At 41.8% G+C, this 25611-nt stretch overlaps 1 protein-coding gene and 9 non-coding genes across 10 annotated transcripts in view; 1 reads left to right on the forward strand and 9 right to left on the reverse strand.

The window, feature by feature from the left end:
* Positions 1-8367: 8367 nt before the first annotated feature.
* The window catches only part of DNAJC5B (DnaJ heat shock protein family (Hsp40) member C5 beta), a 34131-nt gene continuing 16887 nt past the window's right edge, over positions 8368-25611 (forward strand). The window contains exon 1 of the mRNA XM_014873003.2: positions 8368-8474. Coding sequence (XP_014728489.1) covers positions 8368-8474 — 107 coding nt within the window. The remainder of the gene's footprint in view (positions 8475-25611) is intronic.
* Positions 11270-11342, reverse strand: TRNAA-AGC (transfer RNA alanine (anticodon AGC)). The gene has a single exon. It is a non-coding gene; the product is annotated as a tRNA-Ala (tRNA).
* On the reverse strand, positions 11666-11753 carry TRNAY-GUA (transfer RNA tyrosine (anticodon GUA)). The gene is given in 2 exon segments: positions 11666-11701; positions 11717-11753. It is a non-coding gene; the product is annotated as a tRNA-Tyr (tRNA).
* Positions 13529-13601, reverse strand: TRNAA-AGC (transfer RNA alanine (anticodon AGC)). Its single transcript has one exon. It is a non-coding gene; the product is annotated as a tRNA-Ala (tRNA).
* On the reverse strand, positions 13927-14014 carry TRNAY-GUA (transfer RNA tyrosine (anticodon GUA)). Its single transcript is given in 2 exon segments — positions 13927-13962; positions 13978-14014. It is a non-coding gene; the product is annotated as a tRNA-Tyr (tRNA).
* Positions 20379-20451, reverse strand: TRNAA-AGC (transfer RNA alanine (anticodon AGC)). Its single transcript has one exon. It is a non-coding gene; the product is annotated as a tRNA-Ala (tRNA).
* TRNAY-GUA (transfer RNA tyrosine (anticodon GUA)) lies at positions 20777-20864 on the reverse strand. Its single transcript is given in 2 exon segments — positions 20777-20812; positions 20828-20864. It is a non-coding gene; the product is annotated as a tRNA-Tyr (tRNA).
* Positions 21538-21610, reverse strand: TRNAA-AGC (transfer RNA alanine (anticodon AGC)). Its single transcript has one exon. It is a non-coding gene; the product is annotated as a tRNA-Ala (tRNA).
* TRNAY-GUA (transfer RNA tyrosine (anticodon GUA)) lies at positions 21953-22040 on the reverse strand. Its single transcript is given in 2 exon segments — positions 21953-21988; positions 22004-22040. It is a non-coding gene; the product is annotated as a tRNA-Tyr (tRNA).
* Positions 22713-22785, reverse strand: TRNAA-AGC (transfer RNA alanine (anticodon AGC)). The gene has a single exon. It is a non-coding gene; the product is annotated as a tRNA-Ala (tRNA).

The raw sequence follows: 25611 nt of genomic DNA on the forward strand, positions 1-25611 counted from the left end.
TTCAAGCTAATCTTCCTGATTCTGAGCTGTAGCTGATTAGGACATGCTAAAATGAATAACCTTGCTACCAGAACTGTGGATTTGTAAATTTACTATAAGAGGTAGTAGAATACTGTCTTAAAGAACTACAGCTGCTTGCAAAATAAATTAACAAGAGACTGCCTAAATAAAGAATTTGGGAACTCTCTTACTTCACTTTTACTGAAAGACCTAGAAAACTCACCTCTGAGTTGTCAAAGCTAAATAAACTTCCTAGCCTTTGCTTTTCAGAAAGTAATTTAATTTAAAGATAGATTATTGTGATTTACATCTTAGTTAAGGTTACCTCCATAACTCATTTTATCATAACCCACAGACGAAAATAAAATTCCCAGTGTTTCCTGAAACACCTGGTGTTTTTCCTGTTGAAAAAGTTAAATCTATTCCTATTACTTAAAACATCATATTAGGGGGCTCTAGTTTAAATTGCCAGGAAAAAAAAAGGTTTCTATCACGTCACTTAGGTGGTCTGCCAAGGCTTTGAATTGAATTTACTTGAATGAGCTAGGAAGGTCTGGATTATAGGTCTCTATTGCTTCTTTGTATCCAAGTGACCACCTAAAGGCATGAGAAATTTAAATATGCAACTGACTGTTCATTTAAGGCTCCTGCTACTTGAGTTTGCTACTTTTTTCCAGTACTTCAGTTAAAGATATTAAAAACCCAAGATATATTTAAATTGAGATATTCTATGTGAATAGTAACAGAAGGTCACAATATGTTCAGAGAATTCAAATATATGAATGTTCTCTTATGAATACTTACTTCTCGTATAGATGGAGTTGCAGATGGGCTACCAGATGGAATACCTTCCTTCAAATATAGTTCCATGTATTTAAAAATGGATGCAATGCAATCATATTATTTAAATCAATTCTGTTATTGCTTTTGAAGCCATAATGACAGTAACTATTCTGTAACAGAGAAATGTGGCAATAGGAATGTAACATCTTGCTGTAGAATTGTTGGCCTTGACTGATGTCAAAGTCTCTCTCTGAAGAAGGGACCTTAATCCAATGCTCTTTTCTTTGGGAGATTGTTTGAATATCTAACAGCATGCAGTAAAATTCAGACAGGGCACTAGATGTCCAGGAGCATGTGAAACATAACTGGAAAAAAAGAAATTACAAGAAGAGTATTTGCGGACATAGCAATTCAGAAGTACTCTTCCTTCTTAAAAAAAAAATCAACCCCCATGCCTTAGCCAGAGGCCCAGCACATCTTGGCAGAAGCATTATTTTTTTCTTTACTGTCTCTATCTTTTGCCTTTTGACTATCTTGCTTAGCTGGATGTTACGAATATTGACATCACCACAGCATAATATTAAAATATAAAACAAAAGAAAAATCCTGCCCAGAGAGTGAAAAACTAGGACACACTACCCTTGTATATACCCTTTCTGAATTCACATATTATCTCATCAGCCCACCATACTTCACTTATATCCTCATGCTCTACATGGGTCTTCTTTTCCAGACTGCCATTCAGTCACCAGTGAAAAGTCATCAGCTAGCAAGAGCTCTTGTTCCAGTATCCTCACCTGCCTTCTTTCTCTTGACATGTCTGGTCAGTCACCAGTATAAATTCTAACATCCTTGTGGACCACCTTTTTGTAGAACGAGGCACAGAAGAGATAATGGTAATCATAGCAGGGAGGTTTTGGGGAAAGCGCTCAGGGACACGAGTAACTCCAAAGATGGAGACTCCAAACCTCTCTGGGCAACTTGTGGCAGTGCTGGGTTATCCTCACAGTGAAGAAGTGTGTCCTGATGTTCAGAGGGAACCTCCTATGTTTGGGAGTTTGGAGTCTGGGCCCATTGCCTCTGGTCGTGGCACTGGGCACGATTGAAAAGAGCCTGGCTCTGTCCTCATTGCACTCTCCCTTCAGGCATTTATACACATTGGTGAGTTCCCACCACAGAGCCTTCTCCATTCTGGACAGTCCCATTTCTCTCAGCCTTTTCTCACAGGACAGATGTTCCATTCTCTTCATCATCCTTGTGGCCCTGTTTTGGACTCTCTTCAGTATATCCATGTCTCTTTTGTCCTTGGAGGCCCTTATTTGGACTCAGCACTCCAGATGTGACCTTACCGGTGCTGAGTAGATAGTAAGGATTATCTCCCTTAACCTGCTGCCTTTACTGAAGCATGTCAGCGATCAATTCAATTACCAAGTTTCTCAAAGGAAAATCTGAGATTTTCTTTCCCTGCCACAACTAGAAGAAAGAGTCAAAAGCTGTAGGTTCTCCATAAAGGTCAGGAGTGCTTTATCTGATCACTTGTATCTCCTACATGATTTGATGTTGTCAGTATTAACCCTACCAGATTCAACAAGCTAAGAACATAATTCAGCTTTTAGAAATTGTCTTTCCTTGCCTTGGAAGGTAAAATTCACACCGCTGTTAAGCAATGACGCCAGTACCTTTATGCATATATATCTCTCAGCTCCAGGCTTTAAATTCTTGAACTTGCTATGAGCCCGGAAAAGGAGGGAGTGGTAGGAGGAAGGACTGGAGTGACTCAGAGTTCTTCAGTCCTTAGCTCTGGTTATGTGTAACTGGAGGCTTCTGAAGCAATCCCAGACCTCCTGTTTTGTCTGGGCCATGTTTCAAATTTTATGTCTGATATTAAACTTTGAATTTCCAGGCGTGTTCTGATTTGCCTGTTTTGAAATACATGCAATAGATACATTAAATGTAAAGTATAAGCCAGACTTTTTAGATAGAAGAGCCTTTGGGATTAGAACCATGTTTTAGTTTTGCATTGCCTGCCACCTTGGTCTTGTGGTGCACTATCAGTTGTTACAATACAAAAAAATAAAAATTAATGAGAATAGTGAACAGGTATAAAATTATCTGGCTATTCTTCTAAATTGAACAGCTGATCTGACAAAAGAGTTATGATAATTCAGCTAATTTTGAGTCTTTAAAGATTCTTCAGAATGTGTTAAGAATTCCCAAAATGAAAAAACTCCCTAGATTTGCTGGGATTGTGTCCGTTTCCTTCAAAGAAATAAGGAGTGCTTGTAGGAGGAGCAGGACAGGTTGCAGAGCGGTGCCGGCGCTGCGCGCCAGAGGGAGCTGTATCCACACGAAACTGCGAGTGCCGGTGTGTGCCAGGAATGCAGAACAGGGATCTTGTAATAGGATGGGTATAAATACAAGGGATTTGGATAACCTGGGAGTGGTTTTATTTTCTGCCTGATTCTATTTTTCCCCCTAAATTTCTTCTTACCATTAGAAAGTTTGCGTTTTGTTTTAGTTTGTATTGCAAGAATGATAAAGCCATTTCAAAGACAGAGCTTGAGCGTGCTGATTGAATAATCTGATTTATTGTGCTCATGCAATGCAATAGAATTAGCTATACTTACTCTGTTGTTATTGTCCTGGGAAAGGTACTTTGACTAGGCTATTTTGACTTCTCATAACTATGAAAAACAGTTACATTTTAGATTGAGATATGCCTTGTGTTGTCCCCATACAAAGCTGAAATTCGAGGGAATGTTTGAAATTAAGAATATACCTAAGAACAAGAGAAATGTCAAAATCATATGCTTCACATTAAAAAGCATCCGCTTAACAGTTTTTTATCAGCTCTCATGTTGTTGTTTTGGGTTTATGTGGTCATAATTATATAATCATAAATATACTTTATATACATATATATGTATATAACTGTGTGAGCATATTTTATTATGCATATGACAGTAACTTTATCATATATGTGATCATAATATCATGTATATAGAATCATAAATATACTTATATCTGTAGATATATACTTCATATGATCATAACTATACAACCCATGAATCCCATCCTTCTGGCTTTGCTCATGGATGGTGGGGGATAGATGTGAATGAAGGAGTGAATTTGAGCCTGGAAACAGGGTGGTGAGGGGAAGGTGTTTTGATTTTTGTCTTGGTTTCTTACCATCCTTATCTCTTTTAATTAGTTATAAATTAAATTTATTTTCCCCAAGTTACGTCTGTTTTGCCCACGACAATGATGGGTAAGGGATCACCCTATCTTTATCTTGATCTATGAGCTTTTCAGTTTATCCTCTCTTCCCATTCTGTTGAAGGGGGGATGGTGGATGATGTGAGGTGGGTAGAGGTCTGGCAGCCGGCCAAAGTCAACATAGGACAAAGGAATTGGAATTGGGTGATCTAGGAAATTTTTGAGTACAAAGGATGAACTATTTGGTTGCAAGGATGATATACCAAGAAAAATTGGGATTTTAAAGTCTCTAGCATTTATAGTCTTCTCTACATCAAATGGAAAGGAATGGCTCTCTAGGTTTTCATGGTGTAAGAGGAGAAACTCCATCAGAAAAAAAAAATACATCCTGCATCTTCTGTTTTGATATAAAAATTTACAAGAACTCAGGACTAAGTCCCAGTTAGGGACTTGTTTGATTAATACTGTTTTGGAAGAGATTATGTAGTAAACCTAAGACACAGCTGGTCTTAAAGAAGTGAAATTTAGAGCAAGAGACTGGTCTATATTTAAAACAATTTCATATATTTGCATGGGAGAAAAAAAAAAGACAAACTCAATACCCCATCAAGAATAAAGCACAGAAGAACAGCTAACTAAATGCACAGTTGTCCCAAATTTTTTGGTGTCATTAACTCTTGGATATATCAGCTTTTAGACTCATTAATGTTTTATTTGCTCTTTCATAGATCTTCCTGAGAGATAACCAGTTGGATACTGGACAACAAAAGAAGTAATCAGACTCCACTGACCTGTTTAACCCTGATTGTGAAGGATGAAAAGCAGCAGCTGCTTTCTGTGGCACAGAGCTTCTGGTGGCACTTGCTTCTTCCCTTTGAGATGATATTGGCATAAAGACATCAAGACTCAAAATGTTCTGAGTTTATACATGCCAGACTGTGCTCCATCTCTTTTTGAAGCAGGTATGTTCTTTGAATAACTTTGCCTTATTTTTCAGTGCAAATCCAAATGAACTATGGGTATTGTAAGGAAAAAAAGGCATATTATTACAACCTCTGTGTAAGATACTTAATGCTGGGTAGTATAAAATTGGCACAGAAAGAGCTGAAGTTAACTGGGGTCCCATCTTCTTAGGAGATATGGAATTGTTACCAGAATTTGATTGTGTTTTAATAATTTCATTGTCATTCGAGGAAGAAAACATCTTCTTGACTTTGTTTTACTGGAACAAAAATACATAGGTCAAATATAGGATTCTAATGTAATTTCAGCCATTAGGAATGTATCTAGTACTAAAATTGTGGCTGTTACATCTTCCTTAATAAGGAGAGTTTAACTTTTTCTAGATAAATATTGTCTCATTGAACTTTTAGTATTTTATAGGACTGCTTTAAATAAGTAAGAAATAATTTTGAATAGCTGAAGTTAAAGCTTCAAGCTGATTAATCACTAGAAGACTGAATAGGCTATTGAATCTAAATCCCCATAGCTGACTAGGTTATTAAAATTATTTCATGAGAAAGTACAAATTACATGACTTTGTAGTTCTTCAAAATGAAATCCCTCATAACTTTAATTTTGGTTTATGCTTCAGGGCTGTCATGTAGCTGATCAGCATTATGTCAAAGATTTTTGAACTAATGCTGTATATCTGTGACTTCACATGTTTACTACCATTATCTTGTGCATTAACAGGCTTCATGTGCCTTGCATGATTCCAGTGCTGGGATAGATCCCAGGATTATGCTAAATATGCCCTAGGCATTCCATCATGAACGAAAAGCATGGTAACTACTGCAGGTGGTAAAGTAAAATCTAGATACTCACATGCAATTTCATTTTCTAATTGTTAACTTAAAACCACAAGTTCAGTACTTTTAATTGAGGGATTGTTTATAAACACTTAAAAGTGGGGTTTTTTTTCAGCAGGTCAAAGAACCCTTAATTGTGAGTTGGTTGATCAGAAAAAGAAAATATCAAAGTAAATGCTATGTGCCACAATAACTATGTGGATTATGTTTCTCTGTGTACTTACATGGTATTTGATTTTCTTTTTCATACTGAATAATGCCAAAGAACGTTAAAGTGTTGCATGGTTGGTTCTGAACCAAAATGTAAATAATAGTAAATAATATATTAATAATGCCATGATAGGGTTTCTAGCTCAGCAATGCGAAGGGTGGAATAAAGGAGAGAGTAGTCTTACCTAACAAAGCAGGTTTACAGAAATTTTTCTTATGTCTGGGGTTGCAGCTCACTTTTAGGTTTTTTCTGGGATCACTTTTCAACATTTGGAGAGGGATCCAACATTCAAAGAAATAAAGTTGTGGTGAGAATTTTGTGTGGCAAGTCTGCCATCAGTGAGCTGTAGCTTTCTCTTATGAATCATAGTTATCTCTGTCTTGTGGTTTAGATTATAGTTTATGTAGAATCCCAGAATGATTTGAGTTGGAAGAGACCTCAAAGGTCATCTGGTTCCAGCCCCCTACCCTGGGCAGGGACACCTTCCACTAGATCAGGTTGCTCAGAGCCTCATCCAGCCTGGCCTTGAAAACCTCCAGGGATGGGGCAGCCACAACTTCTCTGGGCAACCTGTTTCAGTGCTTCACCACCCTCACAGTGAAGAATTTCTTCCTAATATCTAATCTAAATTTAGCCTCTTTCAGCTTAAAGCCATTCCCACTTGTCCTATTACTAGATGTACTTGTAAAATGTCCCTCTCCAGGTTTCTTATAGTCCCCCTCTAAGTACTGGAAAGCTGCTAGAAGGAGTTTCTGCTGTTTGAGTTTCTTTGTGTCATTGCCTAGCATTAGCTAGGTCTAGTTTAAACATTTCTCATTCTTCAAATCCAAAAGGGTGAACTGTGCACTCTAAGGAGCTAGTCAAGCCACTCAATGAAGAATCACTGGTTTGTCTGCTCCTCTTCAGTGATAAAGGAAGGAACAAATGTTAGATCTGAAGTGGACTAAATCTGTCAGTCTGTGCTTGCACTATACTGTAAGGGTACCATGTTAAATTTATCATTAATTCAGCCCCAAGTCTTGTATCTCAAATAAGATAGGACCCTGATCAATGTCAGTATTTCCCATGAAGAATTTTTCGATAAAATTACTTTTATAATACCAGGGTCAATTCTTGGTATCTAGTCTCATCACTTGGGTCCAGATTCACTCCATTGGTTCTCAGGTTCATAGGTTGAGAGTCACAGAATCAATCAGGTTGGAAAAGATCTCTGAGATCATCAAGTCCAATTTATGACTGAACACCGCCCTGTCAACTAAACCATGGCACAAAGTGCCACATCCTCCAGAGATGTGACTCCACCACCTCCCTGGCAGCCCATTCCAATATCTAATCACTCTTTCTGTGAATAAATTCTTCTTATGTCTGACTTAGACCTCCCCTCATGCACCTTAAGACTGTGTCCTCTTGTCCTGTTACTGGTTGCCCAAGAGAAGATGCCAGCCCCTACCTGGCTACAATCTCCTTTCAGGGAGTTGTAGGGAGTGGTAAGGTCACCCTTGAACCTCCTTTTCTCCAGGCTGAACAATCCCAGCTCCCCCAGCTGCTCCTCATCAGATTTATACTCCAGATCCCTCACCAGCTCTGTTGCTCTTTTCTGAGCTTGCTTCAGCACCTCAATGTTCTTCCTGAATTGAGGGGCCCAGAACTGGACTCAGCACTAGAGTCATCCTGAGCACACTGTAGAGATAATAGGGAGAAAGTACTTGGCCAGTTGTTCTTGGAGTCTGTACGTCTGTTGACAATATAAGGAGTCTAGTTTGATTCAGAGTCAAATTTAATCACAATTTAAGTACCTAAAATTGGTTAGGCTGATCCTGAACCCTGCGCTGAGAAAGCAAAAATTCTCCACTTTGTTGCATTAGGTAATACTCAGAGATACAAAGCTCTTACCCTTCTGTTAGAAGTCAATAACCTCAGCAAATAGTGGAATAATTCTCCTAAGACTTAGAAAAGATAAATGTGAACAAACACAAATAAAATTTGGTGGAAATATAATGTTTGGGTATTAATGCTATGGCAAATTTATCTATTCATTTCAGTGACAGCAACATCAAGACTTTGATATGAACAGTGCTATCCAACACAAAAGCTTCTGTTCTTTGGATTTTGCTTTTCCATTTTCTCATTTTTTGCTAATATAAATAAAATAGTAAAATATATTAAAAAACAGAGGATAATATAGAGGAGATTTTATTCTAGATCACTTTCTTGTATTTTTAACCTTTTCCTGCCTGATAGAAATCTATTAGAATTAACAATAAGAAATACTATCTATATATACTTGCAGTCCCTGGTACTTTAAATTATGTTCTACATTAGCAGCTTTGGTAAAGCACTGCTGTTATGGCTGAGCAAAGGCAACGTGCTTTGTCAACATCAGGTGAAGCATTATATGAAATCCTGGCACTACAGAAGGGAGCAACACATGATGAGATTAAGAAGTCCTACAGGTATGTAAAATATGCTTTGCAACAGGTCTAAAAACGCTTATTTGTCTGGCATGATTATGATGGTAAAACCTTTTGGGTTACCTGCACAGTAGACATTCATTGTCACAATCCTTTCTTTTTTTTTAATTTGTGAGCCTGAAAAGAATCAGAGATGATGCAATGTGGATCTACTGATTTCATCGCACAAGCAGTCTGTGATTCATCTGAAATGTTTTAATCTAAGGGAATGAGAGGTTGGAATAAACTGTTGGGATAAACTAATCTGGGCTCTTTGAATACTGCACCCAGTTCTTGTGTTAGTATCTTTCCTGAAGTATGTTGAAAAGCAAAGCCAATGCAAGTGCTGTAATGACAATTTGAGATTTAGAGTGAGACATAAGAAGTTCAATCAGTTTATCTTGTCGGAAAAGAAAAAGATTATTTAGAAGAAAAGATAGATTTAGAAGAAAAAAATATACATTATTTGATTATAGTGTGTAACGTCCTTGAAGGGGAAAATTGCTAGGTGTGAGATAGTTGTTCACTTTATGAAGGCAGGCATAAGCAAAAGCAGTGCTTGAGATGTGAAAATTATTTGAGCTGAATAATACCTCTTTGAAAAACACATACGTGGTTTTAACTGTGGGTGTAACCAACCACTGAAAATTACTGGCACAGACAGGAATGATAGTTTCTCTATTGAAAAGGGAGAGAGGACATTAAGAATAGTTTGAGTCAAACACAAGTTATCAAAATGGTGGCAAATATTTTATTGTTGAGATGTAACAAGACCTAGAAGTCAGACAAGAAGATTTTATGGGCAATTTTGCCCTTAAATGTGCTCAGCTGTTGTTGAAAGAGAAAGACATTTCAATGTCATGTGTGAAATAGATGTTCTTGACACTGAAATATGTCAGACATGTACTTGCAGGTTTAATAAATATTGTAAAACTTTTATTACAGCATCATTCAGGGTATTGTTGGTTGCACTGTATTGTACCAGGTAAACTTAACACAGCTTGCTTTTCCTATCAAATGTAAGAATCTATATGAACTCAAAAAGGTTTATGAAATAGATCTATTTGCATCATTGTTTAGCTTGAATTTTGGCAGGACTCTGTCCTCCATGTTTTTGAATAAATTGCATTTCTCCTGCTTTCTGTTCCTAAAGGCACATATTCAATGGAAGCAAAAGTAGTGAATGTCCAAACTCTTCATATAATGGAAGGAGAACTGTTGACATCCCATGGTTCTGGGATAATTACATAATTACACCACTGAGAAAAAAGTATACTATGGTATCAATTTCAGTTATGACTTGCACCTTCTGTGTCCCTGTAGTACAGCCTGGCTGTAGAAATCATCTTCTGTCTCAAACTTCATGTTTTCTGGTTGCTTTTCCATTTAATTTTCTGGAAATCCCCAAAGGAGAAAGTTGTCATGGAAGAATGTAGAATGCAATTAACTTTATTTAATGCTGAGCATGAATATGAATGATTTACATAGTGATCTATGGCAAAAGTAACAGTGGTGCTTACTCCATCTTTATTAGTAATTAGAGAAAAAAAAAGGCTGCTTCTGACTAAAGTGGAAATGTCAGAGGATTCACTTTTAATGGAGTAGCTGTAAATATTTGCAAGATAAAATGATGAGTCAGTCTCATAGATTTGCTTTAATTATAATTTAATATATGCTAATCCAAAAATCTGCTGCTGAAATGGTATTCTTTAGTAGAAGGTATAAAACCAGCCATACCTGATTCTAAGTTTCCTGCCATTATTAATTAAGTCACTGTTAATTATACTACCACAGCCCAGGGCAAAATTTGCTTTTTAATAAACATGACAGACATGACTCTGTGATTTTATTTGGAGTTTGGCACAATCTAATTTATCAGGGAGTAAAGCTAATGCGCTTTTAATCAGCAGAATTTCAAAGGAGATCTGTTTATCTTCAATATAATAAAAAATAATTTTAGAACCTTTTTTTTTTGGCGTAATAAATGAAACTGTACTTTAACTTATGCTTTCTTGTCCAACAGTGAAGTAGTATGCAGAGAGATAAATACTGGATTTATTTTCTTCAGAAGTTTCAAAAGATCCTGTTTGATAAACTACTTATAAGAAAATCATAGAATCATAGAGTAGTTTCTGTTGGAAGGGACCTTAAAGATCATCTAGTTCCAGCCCGCTGCCCAGGGTTGCTCAGACTATACCAGTTGCTCAAAGCCTCATCCAGTGTGGCCTTGAACACTTCCAGGGATTGGTCATCCACAGCTTTTCTGAGCAACCAATTCCAGTGCATCACCAACCTCACAGTGAAGAATTTCTTTGTAATATCTAACCTAAACTTTACCTCTTTCAATTTCTAGCCATTGCTCCTTGTCCTATCACTCTATGCCCATGTCAAAAGCCCTGCTCCAGCTTTCTTGTTAACCCTCCCTAAGTACTGGGAAGCTTCAATTACGTCACACTAAAGATTTCTCTTTTTGAGTCTGAATAAGCCAAATTCTTCTGGACTTTCCTCCTAGGAAAGGAGCTCTATCCTGCTAAACATCATGGTGTGTCTCCTTTGGACTTGCTCCAAAAGGTCAACACCTGTGTGATGGTACACTGGTGATTAAGAATTTTATTAGAAAATGTGCACAGTGCTCTTAATACCATTTAATTACTATCAAGCAAGGAGGGATAATGGCTTACTCATGCCTATGCCAATGGCCTGTTCTACACCTGATAGAGCCTCTGGGTCCACCCAAGGCTCCCCACAGCCACAAGAGGACACCACATCTATAGTCCAGGAAAGGGAATGAAAAGCAGTGGAGAATGTGGGCATCGATCCCACTACCTCTCACATGCTAAGCGAGCGCTCTACCACTTGAGCTAATTCCCCACCCTGCAGCCTCTGACCAAGGTCCTCTCCCTTCCCAGGCACCCAGGATGCCCTGAAACCAAAGCCTGGACCTCCTATTCATATCACTCTCACACCATCAACAACTCAACCGATCATGTTCCTACTGGCTGTGATCCCAGACAACACCAGCCCTCAAAATCACAATTTCCTGACCAAGATTCACCCAAAAATGACTTGGCTGGTCAACTTCTCAAGGTCAGACAAATGTTTATGCCTGGACAGCCCTTTGAAGGGGAGCCCCCTGGGCAGGACCAAAAGGCAGCAGTGCCAGTACAGGATGTGTGCCAGGGCCAAAAGGTGACTCCTTCGAGCCGGAGTTGAACCAGCGACCTAAGGATGGCCGTGCAGGGAGCCTACAGTCCTCCGCTCTACCAGCTGAGCTATCGAAGGAAGCATGGGAACATGCCCAGGACTTCACCCAGTACTTTTCCCATGTCACAGTGCACCATCACACCTCTATTACCACATCCTCCTTCAAACAGCCTCAGCTCCAACATCACAGCTCCTTGCTCAACTCTTTTGCCCATCAGTCATGCAAACCACAAACAGAAATGCTCCGTAAGCTCCTTGGACATCATTTTCTTCATGAGAAGATGGACTCTTCTCATGGCCACACAGAGCTCACCCATGTCCTGCTGCATCTTCCCTGGATTCCCTTTCACTGTGCTGTATTTTGCTCTCTGCCCAACCACAAGACAAAACAAAATTACAGCTATTTCTCAATTCTGTGACCTACATTTAAGTACCACAAGGTCTCTGCGAGTCCTCAGAACTTCTCTTTCTGTAAACTGAACATGCCCACTCTCCTCAGCCCATCCTTAAAGAGCAATTCAGTGATTCCTTAAGATTCTTGGTGCCCCACCACTGAGGTTGTTCCATTTCATTGACATCCTTTTCAGTACTGGGCTTGATATTTGAGAACTGCTATGCTGTCTTGTTTTAAGTCAAGTTAAGGAGGTAGACACTCTAAAATGAGTTACTTTCCATTTAGTTTTAGTCAATCCCCTTCCACCAATTAGTAGAGATGAACTGTAGAAGTGTATCTACACAGATGAAGTGTAGATATAAATGAAAAAAAAACAGTTTACCAAAAATGTGAAATAGCAACAGGCCAGAAAAATAACAATTATAATCTCTAGTTACAAAGTTTCTAAATCTCACGGACCCCCTAGGAACAAGGAAAAATTAAAAGTGGCAGAGAAAACCCTTTGCCCAAGATGATGCCCTCCAGGAAGGATTGTGTGTGGAGAGACAAAGATGGTGACAGCCTCCCTCTCTTTCAACTGCATGTGGACAGAGAGAACAGAGAGAAAAGGCCCCCAAAACAACACAGATATCAAACCTCCACCATTACAGAAACTCCTCCTAAACAACAAGAGAACAAGGGCAAAACAAAAAGAAAACCTAGAGTCCAAAACCAGAGAAATTCCCTTCCTATCACTCTGATGGTGGCAGCTCTGTCAAAAAAGGCACTCCAGCAGCTGGAACTCGATCCGGCTGGAGCTCATAGAGGGATTTCCCCTTCTCATACAGAGAAATAGCAAGCAGCTAGCAGGGACGACTCAGACTCCGTGCCTTCCCACTTCCACTGGGCACTGCTGGCAGGTTGGAGCAACCACACTGAGTGGGGCTGTTGTGCTTTTCTTGGTGGGATGATGTGACTGTAGACAGGTGAGATTTGCTTTGAAGCAGTCCAGGACCACAAAATGCAGCTCCTTGGAAACCTGAAGCAAACCTCTCAGGAAAGAAAACTAAAGGAAACCAAGGGGAGCCTCCACCCACGCTTCCTCAGCTCTCTCTCTCTGCAAGAACGAAACAGAAAGAGCAAAAACCAAGAGGAAAGAGAGATGTGCCTGAGAGATCCTGGCTTTTAAAAGGCCTGGCAATGCCCCAGCACTTCAGTTCCATTTCCAGACACATGGTTTTCAAGAGACAAAAACAATTCTGGGCACAGATGGATATGGAATATGATAACATTTTGGGTTACCCAGGACACAAGCAAAGAAGGAGAAAATCAATGAATCCATTAAAATGCCCATAGTGCTCTTGATGTCATCCTCCTCTGTCAATCCAGGGCACACTGTGAATCTCTCCACAGCCTCCCCAGAGGTCAGATGGATCCCTAGCAAAGGGTCCTGTATCCAACCAAGGGGAATGAAAAGCACTGGAGAATGTGGGCATTGATCCCACTACCTCTCGCATGCTAAGCGAGCGCTCTACCACTTGAGCTAATTCCCCACCCTGCAGCCTCTGACCGAGGTCCTCTCCCTTCCCAGGCACCCAGGATGCCCTGAAACCAAAGCCTGGACCTCCTATTCATATCACTCTCATACCACCAACTAACCCATTCACTTTCCTCCTGGAGTTGACTGCAGAATAAGCCCAGTGGTCAGAACTACCATCCCCTGGCCAAGGGTTTCACCAAAAAATGCCTTGGCTGGTTATCTTCCACAGCTTAGGCAAGAGCTCATGGCTGAGCAGCTCATTCTAGGGAGACCCCTGGGCAGGACTAGAAAAAGGCAGCAGTGCCAGTGCAGGATGTGTGCCAGAGCCAAAAGGTGACTCCTTCGAGCCGGAGTTGAACCAGCGACCTAAGGATGGCCGTGCAGGGAGCCTACAGTCCTCCGCTCTACCAGCTGAGCTATCGAAGGAAGCATGGGGACATGCCCAGGACCTCACCCAGTACTTTTCCCAAGTCACAGTGCATCATCACACCTCTATTACCACATCCTCCTTCAAACAGCCTCAGCTCCAACATCACAGCTCCTTGCTCAACTCTTTTGCCCATCAGTCATGCAAACCACAAACAGAAATGCTCCATAAGCTTCTTGGACATCCTCTTCTACAGATGGACTCTTCTTAGGGCCATACAGATCTTGCCTACATCCTGCTGCATCTTCACTTGATTCCCTTTCACTGTGCTGTATTTAGGCCTCTGCTCAAGTATCAGATAAGGGACAGCATTTCCTCTACTCTGTAATCTCCTACTAGCATGAAGGTCATGCCTAAGCCCTTTGATTCTCTCCTTCAACAGTCTGAACATTCTCACTGTTTTTGCTCATCCATGTAGAGGACTCCCTCCACTCTGTGAGGTTCTCGGTGGCCCTCCACTGAGATTCCTCCATTTCATTGATGTCCCTTCCTGTTTGTGGGATCATCTGCTCTCAAGCATCCTGATGGCCTTTTTCTGAGGTCACTGCACATGGTCCACATGTCTTCTACACAGAGGCACAAAGTTGGGCACTGTCATTGGGCACAGGCAGTTAAACATCACACAGCTGATCACTCACTTCCTTCACAACATTAGGAGTAAGATTCACAGGGTGAGAAAAAGATGGTTTAATAGGGCAGAAAATAAATGGAAAGTGAAATAACAACAACAATAATAATAACAATAATAATAACAACTAATAATAATAATAGAACTAAAATATACAAATCACATGATGCACAACACATTTGCTTTACACTCAATGAATGATGCCCAGTGAGTTCTTGAGCAGCAGCTCTCAGTTGTCTTTTCCCCTTAATTTATATGCTGAGCATGACACCATATAGTATGGAATATTCCTTTGGCCAGTCAGGGGCAACTGTCCTGGCTGTCTCCTCTCAACTCCTTTTGCCCACCAGCCTCCTTGATGGTGAGAAGCTGAAGATTCCTTGACTTATGATAAGCACTGCTCGACAAGAACTAAACCATCAGAATGTTATCAATATTATTCTCCTCCGTGATCTAAAACACAGCACTGTACCAGCTACTAGTAAAAAATTAACTCAATCCATTTGAAACCAGGTCAATATTTATGCCTTATTCTACAGCATTTTTGTCATGCCAAGGTCCCACATGTTCCAATGTGCCTTTTCTGGTCTTTGTATATACATAGGCAGATATCATTCCCTTAGCCTATGGACCATGGCTCTAAAATGTCAGTTGAGTTTATTTAGTCCATGACTTTGGGCTCCTCTTCAATAGTAGTCCTTTGGGCAGGGGAGGTGATGTGTGATGTTGGACTGTTGCATTGTGAAGACAGTTCTGGTTCTATCATTGCTCCACTTAGCCTGGTCTAGTCAAAATTATTTTTTCATAGATTAATAAATCTAAATATTTATTGTAATAATTTTGATATGGCATATAGCAACAATAGCAAAAATGTGACACATTGTTATGCAATTAATTGTACTTACACGTTGTTAGCAATTAATGTAATACAATTCAAATCATTGTCTGTTCTCACACAGAATAAAATCCCCTTGAGGTATATATCATACTTCTCCATCCTTCTGCATTACTCACCAAGAGCACCCAGGTTCTTGATCAAAAAAAGTATCATGGATGGGTTTGCCTTTGCCTGAAGTAGGAATAACCCAGCCTGTCTTTCACAGCACTTCTATGTGCACTACAGGGACTTTTCCCTTTTGTAAAAGTACATCAAAGTTTTGATTGGGCAGGGCCAGTTTGATTAGAAAATCCTCTGGTGTTGGCTAACCATGCGACTTTTGCTAAATGTGTATTCCAGTGTTAAAATGTCCCAGCACCCATTGCTCACTAAAATATAGTCTTTAAAGTTCATTTGTCCAATTTTCTGGATGCTGTTGCATGGTAGAAGGTGTGATATATCCATTCAATGCTGTGATGTTTGAGCCAAGTATCTAACAGGTTGCTTCTGAAATAAATACCACTGTCTGACTGACTCAATTCTTCCTGGGGTTCATTTTACCTTGTTTCTCAAGGCACAGGATAGTATTCCAGCTAATGGCATGAGGCACAGAATATGTTTCCAGCCAACTGGTTGTAGGTTGTAGTAAAAATTTCTTTAAGCAAAGAGTAGTCAAGCACTGGAACAGGCTGCTCAGGAAAGTGGTTGAGTCACCATCTCTGGAGGTATTTAGAAGATGTGTAGATATGCATTTAGGGACATGGTTTGGCAACGGAGTTGACAGGGCTGGGTTAATGTTTGGATCTGATGATCTTCAAGGTCTTTTTCAACCTAAATAATTCTATGGTTCTGTGAGTGTAAGCATCTGGTGCTTGCATTGGCACATTTGTGGGAATGTGATACCAGCAATCTGCCAATGTTTATATTTCAGCCACTGTCCTCCATTAGAAAGAGGCTTTAACTGTCTAGTTTGCTTTATTTCAAGCCGTTTCACATTCATGGATCATCATGGATAGCCTCCATGATTAAGTCCAACCCTCAGTCAGAACGTGATGCATATGATGCATCACCTTCGTTGATGGCCTGAGATATCATGGGCCCATTTAGTTATGAACAGTTCACACTTATGTTAGCAGTCTATCTCCTGGTCCATTTCGATCTTAGCATCCTGACCCATCAGCTGAGATTTTTGATGTTACTCGGTGACCTGAGTCTTGGGTACGACTATACGATGTACTGTTACAACAAAGTTCTCTATCCAAGCATAAATATCCTGCCATAATCCAGCAGTCCAGGTGAGTTTTCCTCTGCTCTGCCAGTTGACCTACTTCAATTTCAATGCCCCCCCCCCCCCCCAAAGCATTTGCCTCTATCCATGAGTCTGTATAAGAGATAGTGGACTGGCCATTTTCCTTTTCAGCAATGTCTAAAGCCAGCTAGATAGCTTTCACCAGCAGTTTTCACCTCTGAAAACTGACTAGATTCACTTTGTCATTCAGCTGTTTCTGTGATGTATATGGGACTCCACACAGCAGCTTTCCACCTCTGATATTTTCCCAAAATATGACAGGACTCACTAAGGCATGTTGTTTTTCATTTCCTTTACAACAATTTCCTTTACATTTTCATTTAATTTATAATGGGGCTTCCTCAGCCCACATCATCTCCTTTTCAGGCAGTACTCCAAAATCTTTGCCTTCTGGCCAGTCAGCGATAACTTCCAAAGTTCCTGGGCCACTGGGATTTCCTATTGAAGCACATTGTTTCATCAGTGTGCCCCACTTATTCCACATAGCATCAGTTGCATGATATGTAGAATGGACTCTCCCTTTGAATATCCTGCTGAGCACTGGCAGTCAGGGTCCCAAGAGGAGCTGTGCTTCAATACTAATCATGTCTGAAGCAGCTCAAACTCCTTCATATGATGTCAATAATTCTTTTTCAGTTAGAGTATAGCCAGCCTTGAATTTTCAGTGTCCCTGATGCCAAAACCCTAAGAGTCAGCCTTGAGCCTTCCCTGGATGCTTTTTGCCAATGGCTTCAAGTAGGACCATTCTCCCCAGCTGCAGCACATGTTCAACATCTTGTCCTGCCCAGAGCAGCCTGAGGACTACTGTATGTACTATTTCCTTTTCAATTTGTTTAAAGAATTGTCATTGTTCAGGGCCCAGATTAAATAATTCTTCTTCCAGGTTAGTTGATAGAATGGGCTTTGTATCAGACTATAATTTGGAATAAATATTCTCCAAAAACCTCAAATGCCTAATAAAGCTTGTGTTTCCCTTTTGCTAATTGGTGGATACCTAGCTGTTATTTTGTTGATCACATTCATTGGGATACAATGACATCCATCTTGCCATTTTACTGGATCTCCTGTGTAAGTCACTTGACTTTACTTTGATTTATGGCAAAACTGATTTTCAGAAGATTTGGACAAATTTCTTCCCCTTCTCAAAAACGTTGTCGGCTGTGTTTCCCCAAATGATGATGTCATCAATGTACTGTAGGTGTTCCTGTTCTAGTGTTGTCTGGTGAAGTCAAAGGAAAATGCTAGGGCTGGATTTCCACCTCTAGGGCAGGTGTACTGGACGTCCCTCCAGGTGAAACCAAATTGTGACCTGTGCCCTGCTGCCAAAGGGATTGAGAAAAACATGCTAGTGATGTTGATTGTGGCAGGCCACTTGGCTGCCTTTGATACAATCTGCCTCCAGGTCAAATTGCAGTTCTAGCCTGTCTGGCATGGCAGCACTTAGCAGCAGAATGGCTTCATTAAAGGTGCTATAATCTACTGTTGGTCTCTACTCTTGATCAGATTTTCACAGTGGCCATATGAACTGTTACAGGGTGAGTGAGTCCTGCTGATTGCTCCAGGGCTTTCCAGCTGACAAATCAGCTTATGCATGGGAATCAGGGGGTCTTGGTTGCTGTGATATAGGGATCAGGCGGTTATCACCTCATTTACAAGTTGTTCCTCTTCTTCCTCAGTTTGCAGCTGCCTGTCTTCCTCCTCTTGTTCTTGTAATGGCCCTGCTTTGGAGTAGTCTGCCTTGCCCACTTTTTCCTGCTGCTGACTCTTAGAAGAGGCTCCTTCATCCCTTACTAAAGGAGCTTCTACTTCCAGTATTTCTTCTAGTGAAGATGATATCAGTAGAAGAGGGTTCTTTGTTTCAGATGTGGACTGTGTTGTTGGGACTGGGTGCCCGACATTTTGTCATCAGATCCAAAGACCTTCTTGTCCCCTTGAGGGCACTTAATAGTGTTGAACAGGACTTGCTAGGCATGGGCCAGGCTCCAGCAAGTTGCAGTAATTTGTTTCTCTCTGAAATAACCAGATTGGCAGCATACTTCTTCCAAATATTTTACTAGTTTTTCAGGATTCTGAACTTATTTGGAGGTGAAATTCCAAAATATTCAAGATGCCCATTGTCATACATACTTGCCTATACTATTCCACACATCCTGCCTCTATATAGCTCAGGCTCAGGAGAGTTATCTGAGCAGTATCCTTAAAGAGCTGTTTAAGTCTAAACAAGGCCTGAAATACAATCAGGAGACATAGCAATAAGAACATACTGGTTTGAACATCCTGATTATATTTAGAACTTTCAAGAGCTATTGTAATTACCCTAGAGGAGAAGGGGAATATGTGGGAAGTGTATGCCCCACAGATGGGCTCTTCGAGGAAAGATATAGGATGTAATTAGGAATAGTTTCCAATAGATGGCTCTAGAAGTATGGAGAAGATAACAGTATTTGATTACAAATAAATTAGTCTCGTGACCATCAGTTTTATTATATCATAAGCCAGTGTTACAAAGTACAGCAACATGATAATCTTAGCCCAGTCCCCAGAGGTGATAAACAGCACAACAGGAAACATACAGGGCAAGTAAGATGTTACATAACCCTGAGAACAGAGAACAACTCAGAGTAAATAAATCAACATCAGGGTTAGCTACTACTATTAAACTAATATGAGTGCTTACAATAATTTGTTTTAACATACTCTAGTCAGACTTGTCATTATCTCAATCCTTCAAGCCCCATGTTGAGCACCAAAAAGGGCTGGTTTGGTTTAACCCAGCAGGCAATTAAACTCTACAGAACTGCTCACACACTCCACCCCCAAGAGGTTTTTTGGAGAGAAATGGGAGAAAAGAGCAAAATTTGTGGATTGAGAAAAAGACAGTTCAAAAAGACAGAAAAGGAAGGGGGGAAAAAAATCAATAAAAACAATAATAACAGAACTAAATTATACAAAATAAGTGACATACAACACAATTGCTCAACACCTGCAGAACAATGCCTGGACAGCCTGTTTATAAGCAGGGGCCCCCAGCCATCTTTGTCCCTGGTATATACTGAGCCTGACGTCATGTGGAATGGAATATTCCTTTGGCCAGCTGGGGTGACCTGTCCCAGCTGTGTCTCCTCCCAATTTCTTGTGTCCCCCAGTCTTCTTGCTGGTGGGATGGTATAAGAAGCTGAAAAGTCCTTGGCTTTGCATAAACTCTGCTTACCAAGAACAATAACAGCAATGTGCAACCAACATTATTCACATCTGAATCCAAAACAAAGATATTATGAAGAAAATTACCTCTATTGCAGCCAAAAGCTATATAAACCTAGATAAACCTATCTAGAACAGGTACACTATTCTAAAAGACATCTATCCAATGAAGAGAAAAGTCAGATAATAACTTTTCTCAATCCAGAGGCCTTCCTAATCTTAGAGAAGTCTTGGATGCTGTCCTCTACTATACTTCCCAGGTTTGCTCCCCAAGTTTCGTTTCCCTTCAGAGTACAGGGGGGACCCTCAATCACGGGTCCTGTGTCCAGGCAAGGGAATAAAAAGCATTGGAGAATGTGGGCATTGATCCCACTACCTCTCGCATGCTAAGCGAGCGCTCTACCACTTGAGCTAATTCCCCACCCTGCAGCCTCTGACCGAGGTCCTCTCCCCTCCCAGGCACCCAGGATGTCCTGAAACCAAAGCCTGGACCTCCTATTCATATCACTCTCATACCACCAACTAACCCATTCACTTTCCTCCTGGAGTTGACTGCAGAATAAGCCCAGTGGTCAGAACTACCATCCCCTGGCCAAGGGTTTCACCAAAAAATGCCTTGGCTGGTTATCTTCCACAGCTTAGGCAAGAGCTCATAGTTGAGCAGCTCATTATGAGGAACCCCTTGGTCAGGACCAGAAAAAGGCAGCAGTGCCAGTACAGGGTGTGTGCCAGAGCCAAAAGGTGACTCCTTCGAGCCGGAGTTGAACCAGCGACCTAAGGATGGCCGTGCAGGGAGCCTACAGTCCTCCGCTCTACCAGCTGAGCTATCGAAGGAAGCATGGGGACATGCCCAGGACCTCACCCAGTACTTTTCCCAAGTCACAGTGCATCATCACACCTCTATTACCACATCCTCCTTCAAACAGCCTCAGCTCCAACATCACAGCTCCTTGCTCAACTCTTTTGCCCATCAGTCATGCAAACCACAAACAGAAATTCTCCATAAGCTCCTTGGACATCATTTTCTTCATGAGAAGATGGACTCTTCTCATGACCACACAGAGCCCACCCATGTCCTGCTGCATCTTCCCTGGATTCCCTGTGCTGACACTGTGCTCTCTTTTGCCCTCTGTCCAAGCACATGACACATATATAGCCATTCTACTCTGAAACCTCTTCTAAGTCAAAAAGTCATGTATAAGCCCTCCAAACATCTCTTTCTCTAGGCTGAGCATATGCTCTCTCCTCAGCCCATCCACAAAGAGATTCCATTCCTTGAGGTTCTTGGTGGCCTTCCAGAGGTTTCTCTCTTTCACTGTTTCTCTGCATAGAAGATCTCAAAACAGGACACAATACTTTGGATGACATTTGATGTCTATCAAGCAAAGAGGGAGAAACCTCTGTTAAATTGCTCATGCAGACCTGGATGTCATCCTACCCTTTGCATTCTGAGAACCCCCAGGCCTTGACAAAGGGCTCTGTGTCCAGGCAAGGGAATGAAAAGCATTGGAGAATGTGGGCATCGATCCCACTACCTCTCGCATGCTAAGCGAGCGCTCTACCACTTGAGCTAATTCCCCACCCTGCAGCCTCTAACTGATGTCCTCTCCCCTGCCAGGCACCCAGCCCTGACCCAAATTTCAGGATGCCCTGAAACCATAAGCCTGAGCTTCCCAATAACCTCACTCTCATACCACCAACTGATGCACTCACTTTCCTGTTGGACGTGACTGCAGAATAAGCCCAGTCATCAGAATCAACTTCCCATGGCCAGCACCCACCTAAAAATGTCTTGTCTACTTATCTTCCCAACCTCAGGCAAGACCTCATATTTGAGCAGCTCATTATGGGGAACCCCCTGGGCAGGACCAGAAAATGGCAGCAGTGCCAGTACAGGGTGTGTGCCAGAGCCAAAAGGTGACTCCTTCGAGCCGGAGTTGAACCAGCGACCTAAGGATGGCCGTGCAGGGAGCCTACAGTCCTCCGCTCTACCAGCTGAGCTATCGAAGGAAGCATGGGGACATGCCCAGGACCTCACCCAGTACTTTTCCCAAGTCACAGTGCACCATCACAACTCTATTACCGCATTCTCCTTCAAACAGCCTCAGCTCCAACATCACAGCTCCTTGCTCAACCCTTTTGCCCATCAGTCATGCAAACCACAAACAGAAATTCTCCATAAGCTCCTTGGACATCATTTTCTTCATGAGAAGATGGACTCTTCTCATGACCACACAGAGCCCACCCATGTCCTGCTGCATCTTCCCTGGATTCCCTGTGCTGACACTGTGCTCTCTTTTGCTCTCTGCCCAAGCACATGACACATATATAGCCATTCTACTCTGAAACCTCTTCTAAGTCAAAAGGTCATGTATAAGCCCTCCGAACATCTCTTTCTCTAGGCTGAGCATATGCTCTCTCCTCAGCCCATCCACAAAGAGATTCCATTCCTTGAGATTCTTGGTGGCCTCCAGAGGTTTCTCTCTTTCACTGTTTCTCTGCATAGAAGATCTCAAAACAGGACACAATACTTTGGATGACATTTGATGTCTATCAAGCAAAGAGGGAGTAACCTCTGTTAAATTGTCCATGCAGACCTGGATGTCATCCTACCCTTGGCTTTCTGAGAACCCACAAGCCGTGGCAAAGGGCTCTGTGTCCAGGCAAGGGAATGAAAAGCATTGGAGAATGTGGGCATCGATCCCACTACCTCTCGCATGCTAAGCGAGCGCTCTACCACTTGAGCTAATTCCCCACCCTGCAGCCTCTAACTGATGTCCTCTCCCCTGCCAGGCACCCAGCCCTGACCCAAATTTCAGGATGCCCTGAAACCATAAGCCTGAGCTTCCCAATAATCTCACTCTCATACCACCAACTGATGCACTCACTTTCCTGTTGGACGTGACTGCAAGCAAGCCCAGTCATCAGAATCAACTTCCCATGGCCAGCACCCACCTAAAAATGTCTTGTCTACTTATCTTCCCAACCTCAGGCAAGACCTCATATTTGAGCAGCTCAATATGGGGAACCCCCTGGGCAGGGCCAGAAAAAGGCAGCAGTGCCAGTACAGGATGTGTGCCAGGGCCAAAAGGTGACTCCTTCGAGCCGGAGTTGAACCAGCAACCTAAGGATGGCCGTGCAGGGAGCCTACAGTCCTCCGCTCTACCAGCTGAGCTATTGCAGGAATTACAGGGATAAGCCTTGGACCTCGCCCATGACACACTCAAACAACCTTTCAGTTTTCATATCACTGTACATATACTTTCATGAAACTGTCCAGAAGGAAAAAAGAAACCCTTGCCTTAGACTCACATTGCTCAGAAAATCTCATGTCCACAACACCAAACTAGGGCAGACACAGCCATGGTGGCTCATTCCAGGTAAGAGGCCAGAGAAGAAGGCACCACCAGGCACTGCAAGGAAGGAAGTCAATGCAGAAGTCAGAATGATGATCATGTCCAGTGTTCCAGGGAGGTCCAGACTGACAAAAGAGGGTTGAAGCCAAGCCAGAACATCCATCTGCACATCAATGCATGCATGAAGAGTCTTTGTGGCTGGACATATCCAAAGTTATGGCTCTAACTTAGCTAGTGACCAAGACTCCTGTGGTGTAACATGGAAAGGGAGATTAATGTAAATAGAGCTCCTGGACCCACTGGTGGAGATGGAGGTTGCACATGAGGTCAGTTCAGGGCCTTTCAGATGTATTAGGGCAGGCAGCACCCAGACAGCTCTGATGTTTATCCATGGAAGGGAGCCTACAGCCCTTCACTCCACCAGCAGAGCTAATGGAGGGACACAAACAAGATCTTCTTTAGTGACAGGGCAGTCAAAGCAACCAGCTCGGATGAGGCCTCAGGACACCTCTTTTCAAATCTCCTGCAGCAGCCTGAGCTCAAGGATCACTGTGGCTGACTCAAGGATTCAACCATTTGTATTACATCAACCTCCAAGCATGGAGACTGCACAGCACTCCAGGACACCCTTTTTCTCCTGCCTGTCTGACCTGAGGAGGAAAAAAATGGGATTTGTCCTGCTTCAGCTGTGGCCTACTGTGTCTCATTCCTCTTGCCATGACCACAGTAAAAGGTCTAACAGTTGAATCAATAAACTCCTGACAGGCATTAGAAGCCTTCTGCTTAGCTCATCCAAAGCCTGCAGTTTGTACCTGTCTTTCATGTATTATAATAGAATATTCTGGGTAGAAAAGGGCCTTTAAACATTATGCTGTCCAGTTTTCCTGCTGTGGACAAGAGCCTCTTCCATTACATCAGATAGTTTAAAGGCCCATCCAACCAGACTTTAACTTTTGCAGGAATGGGGTATCTTCAAGTTCTCTCGGCAACCTTTTCCAGTGCCTCATCACTGTCATCATAAAGAATTTTTTTTTACATAATCAAAATCTACCCTGTTTTGTTTAAAACCATTTCTGCTTGTTCTCTCACAATAAAGTCTGTTAAAAAGTGTCTTTGTCTTTCTTATAAGCCTTCTTTATCAATTGAAAGGTTGCTATTTAGGTCTCCCTGTAGCCTTCTCTTCTCCAGGCTGAACAGTCCCCACTCTCTCAGTCTGTCTTAACTGGAAAGGTATTTCATCCCCCTGATCTGTGTACTGTGTCCCTATTCTGGGCCAGCTCTAACCATGTCTTTCTTGTGCTGGGGAACCCATGGCTGGACACAGCACTCCAGGTGTGGTCTCACAAGAGGGTGATAGAGGGACAGAATAACCTCCCTCCACCTGTTGGAGCATGTTGGCCATGCTACTTTTGATGTAGCCCAGCATATGATTGATTTTTTGGGCTACAAAGGTACGTTGCCAGCTCATGTCAAGTTTTTCATCCACCAGCACCCCCAGGTCCTTCTCCACACAGTTTCTCTCAATCCATTCCTCCCTCAGCATGTACTCATACTGGTGAATGCCCTGACCCAGGTGCAGGATCTTGCACCAGGCTTGTTTAACCTGATGAAGTTCACATGGACCCACCCCTCCAGCTTTTTGAGGTCCCTCTGGATGGAATATCTTCCATTAAGCATATAAACTGCACTGCTCCCCTTGTCATCTGTAAGGATGCTAAGAGTGGACTCAATCCCAGTCACAATGGCATCATTGATGAAGATATTAAATAGCGTTGGTCCCAATACAGACCCTTGAGGGACACCACTTGATACTGGTTTCCACTTGGATATTGAACTGTTGACTACAGTTCTTTGAATGTGGCCATCCAACCCATCCCTTATTCATTGAATAGTCCATCCATCAGAACCCCGTGTCTCCAATCTCGTGAAAAGGATGTTGTGTGGGATGATGTCAAAGGCTTCAGTGAAGTCTAGGTAGCTGACATCCATAGCTCATTCCTTGTCCACTGAGGCAATCAGTCTATTGTAGGAGGCCACTGGATTAGTCAGTCATGATTTGTGCTTGGAGAAGCCATACTGGCTGTCTCTAAACACCTCCCTGTCTTCACGTGTCTAGACATAATTTGCAGGACGATGTTTTCTGTGATCGTAGTAGAGTAACACTCACTGCTTGGTGGTTCCCAGAGTCATTCTTTCTACCATACTTAAAAATTACATTGATATTT

Source organism: Sturnus vulgaris, chromosome 1 (assembly GCF_052056855.1).
Source record: "Sturnus vulgaris isolate bStuVul1 chromosome 1, bStuVul1.hap1, whole genome shotgun sequence".
Classification (NCBI taxonomy): domain Eukaryota; kingdom Metazoa; phylum Chordata; class Aves; order Passeriformes; family Sturnidae; genus Sturnus; species Sturnus vulgaris.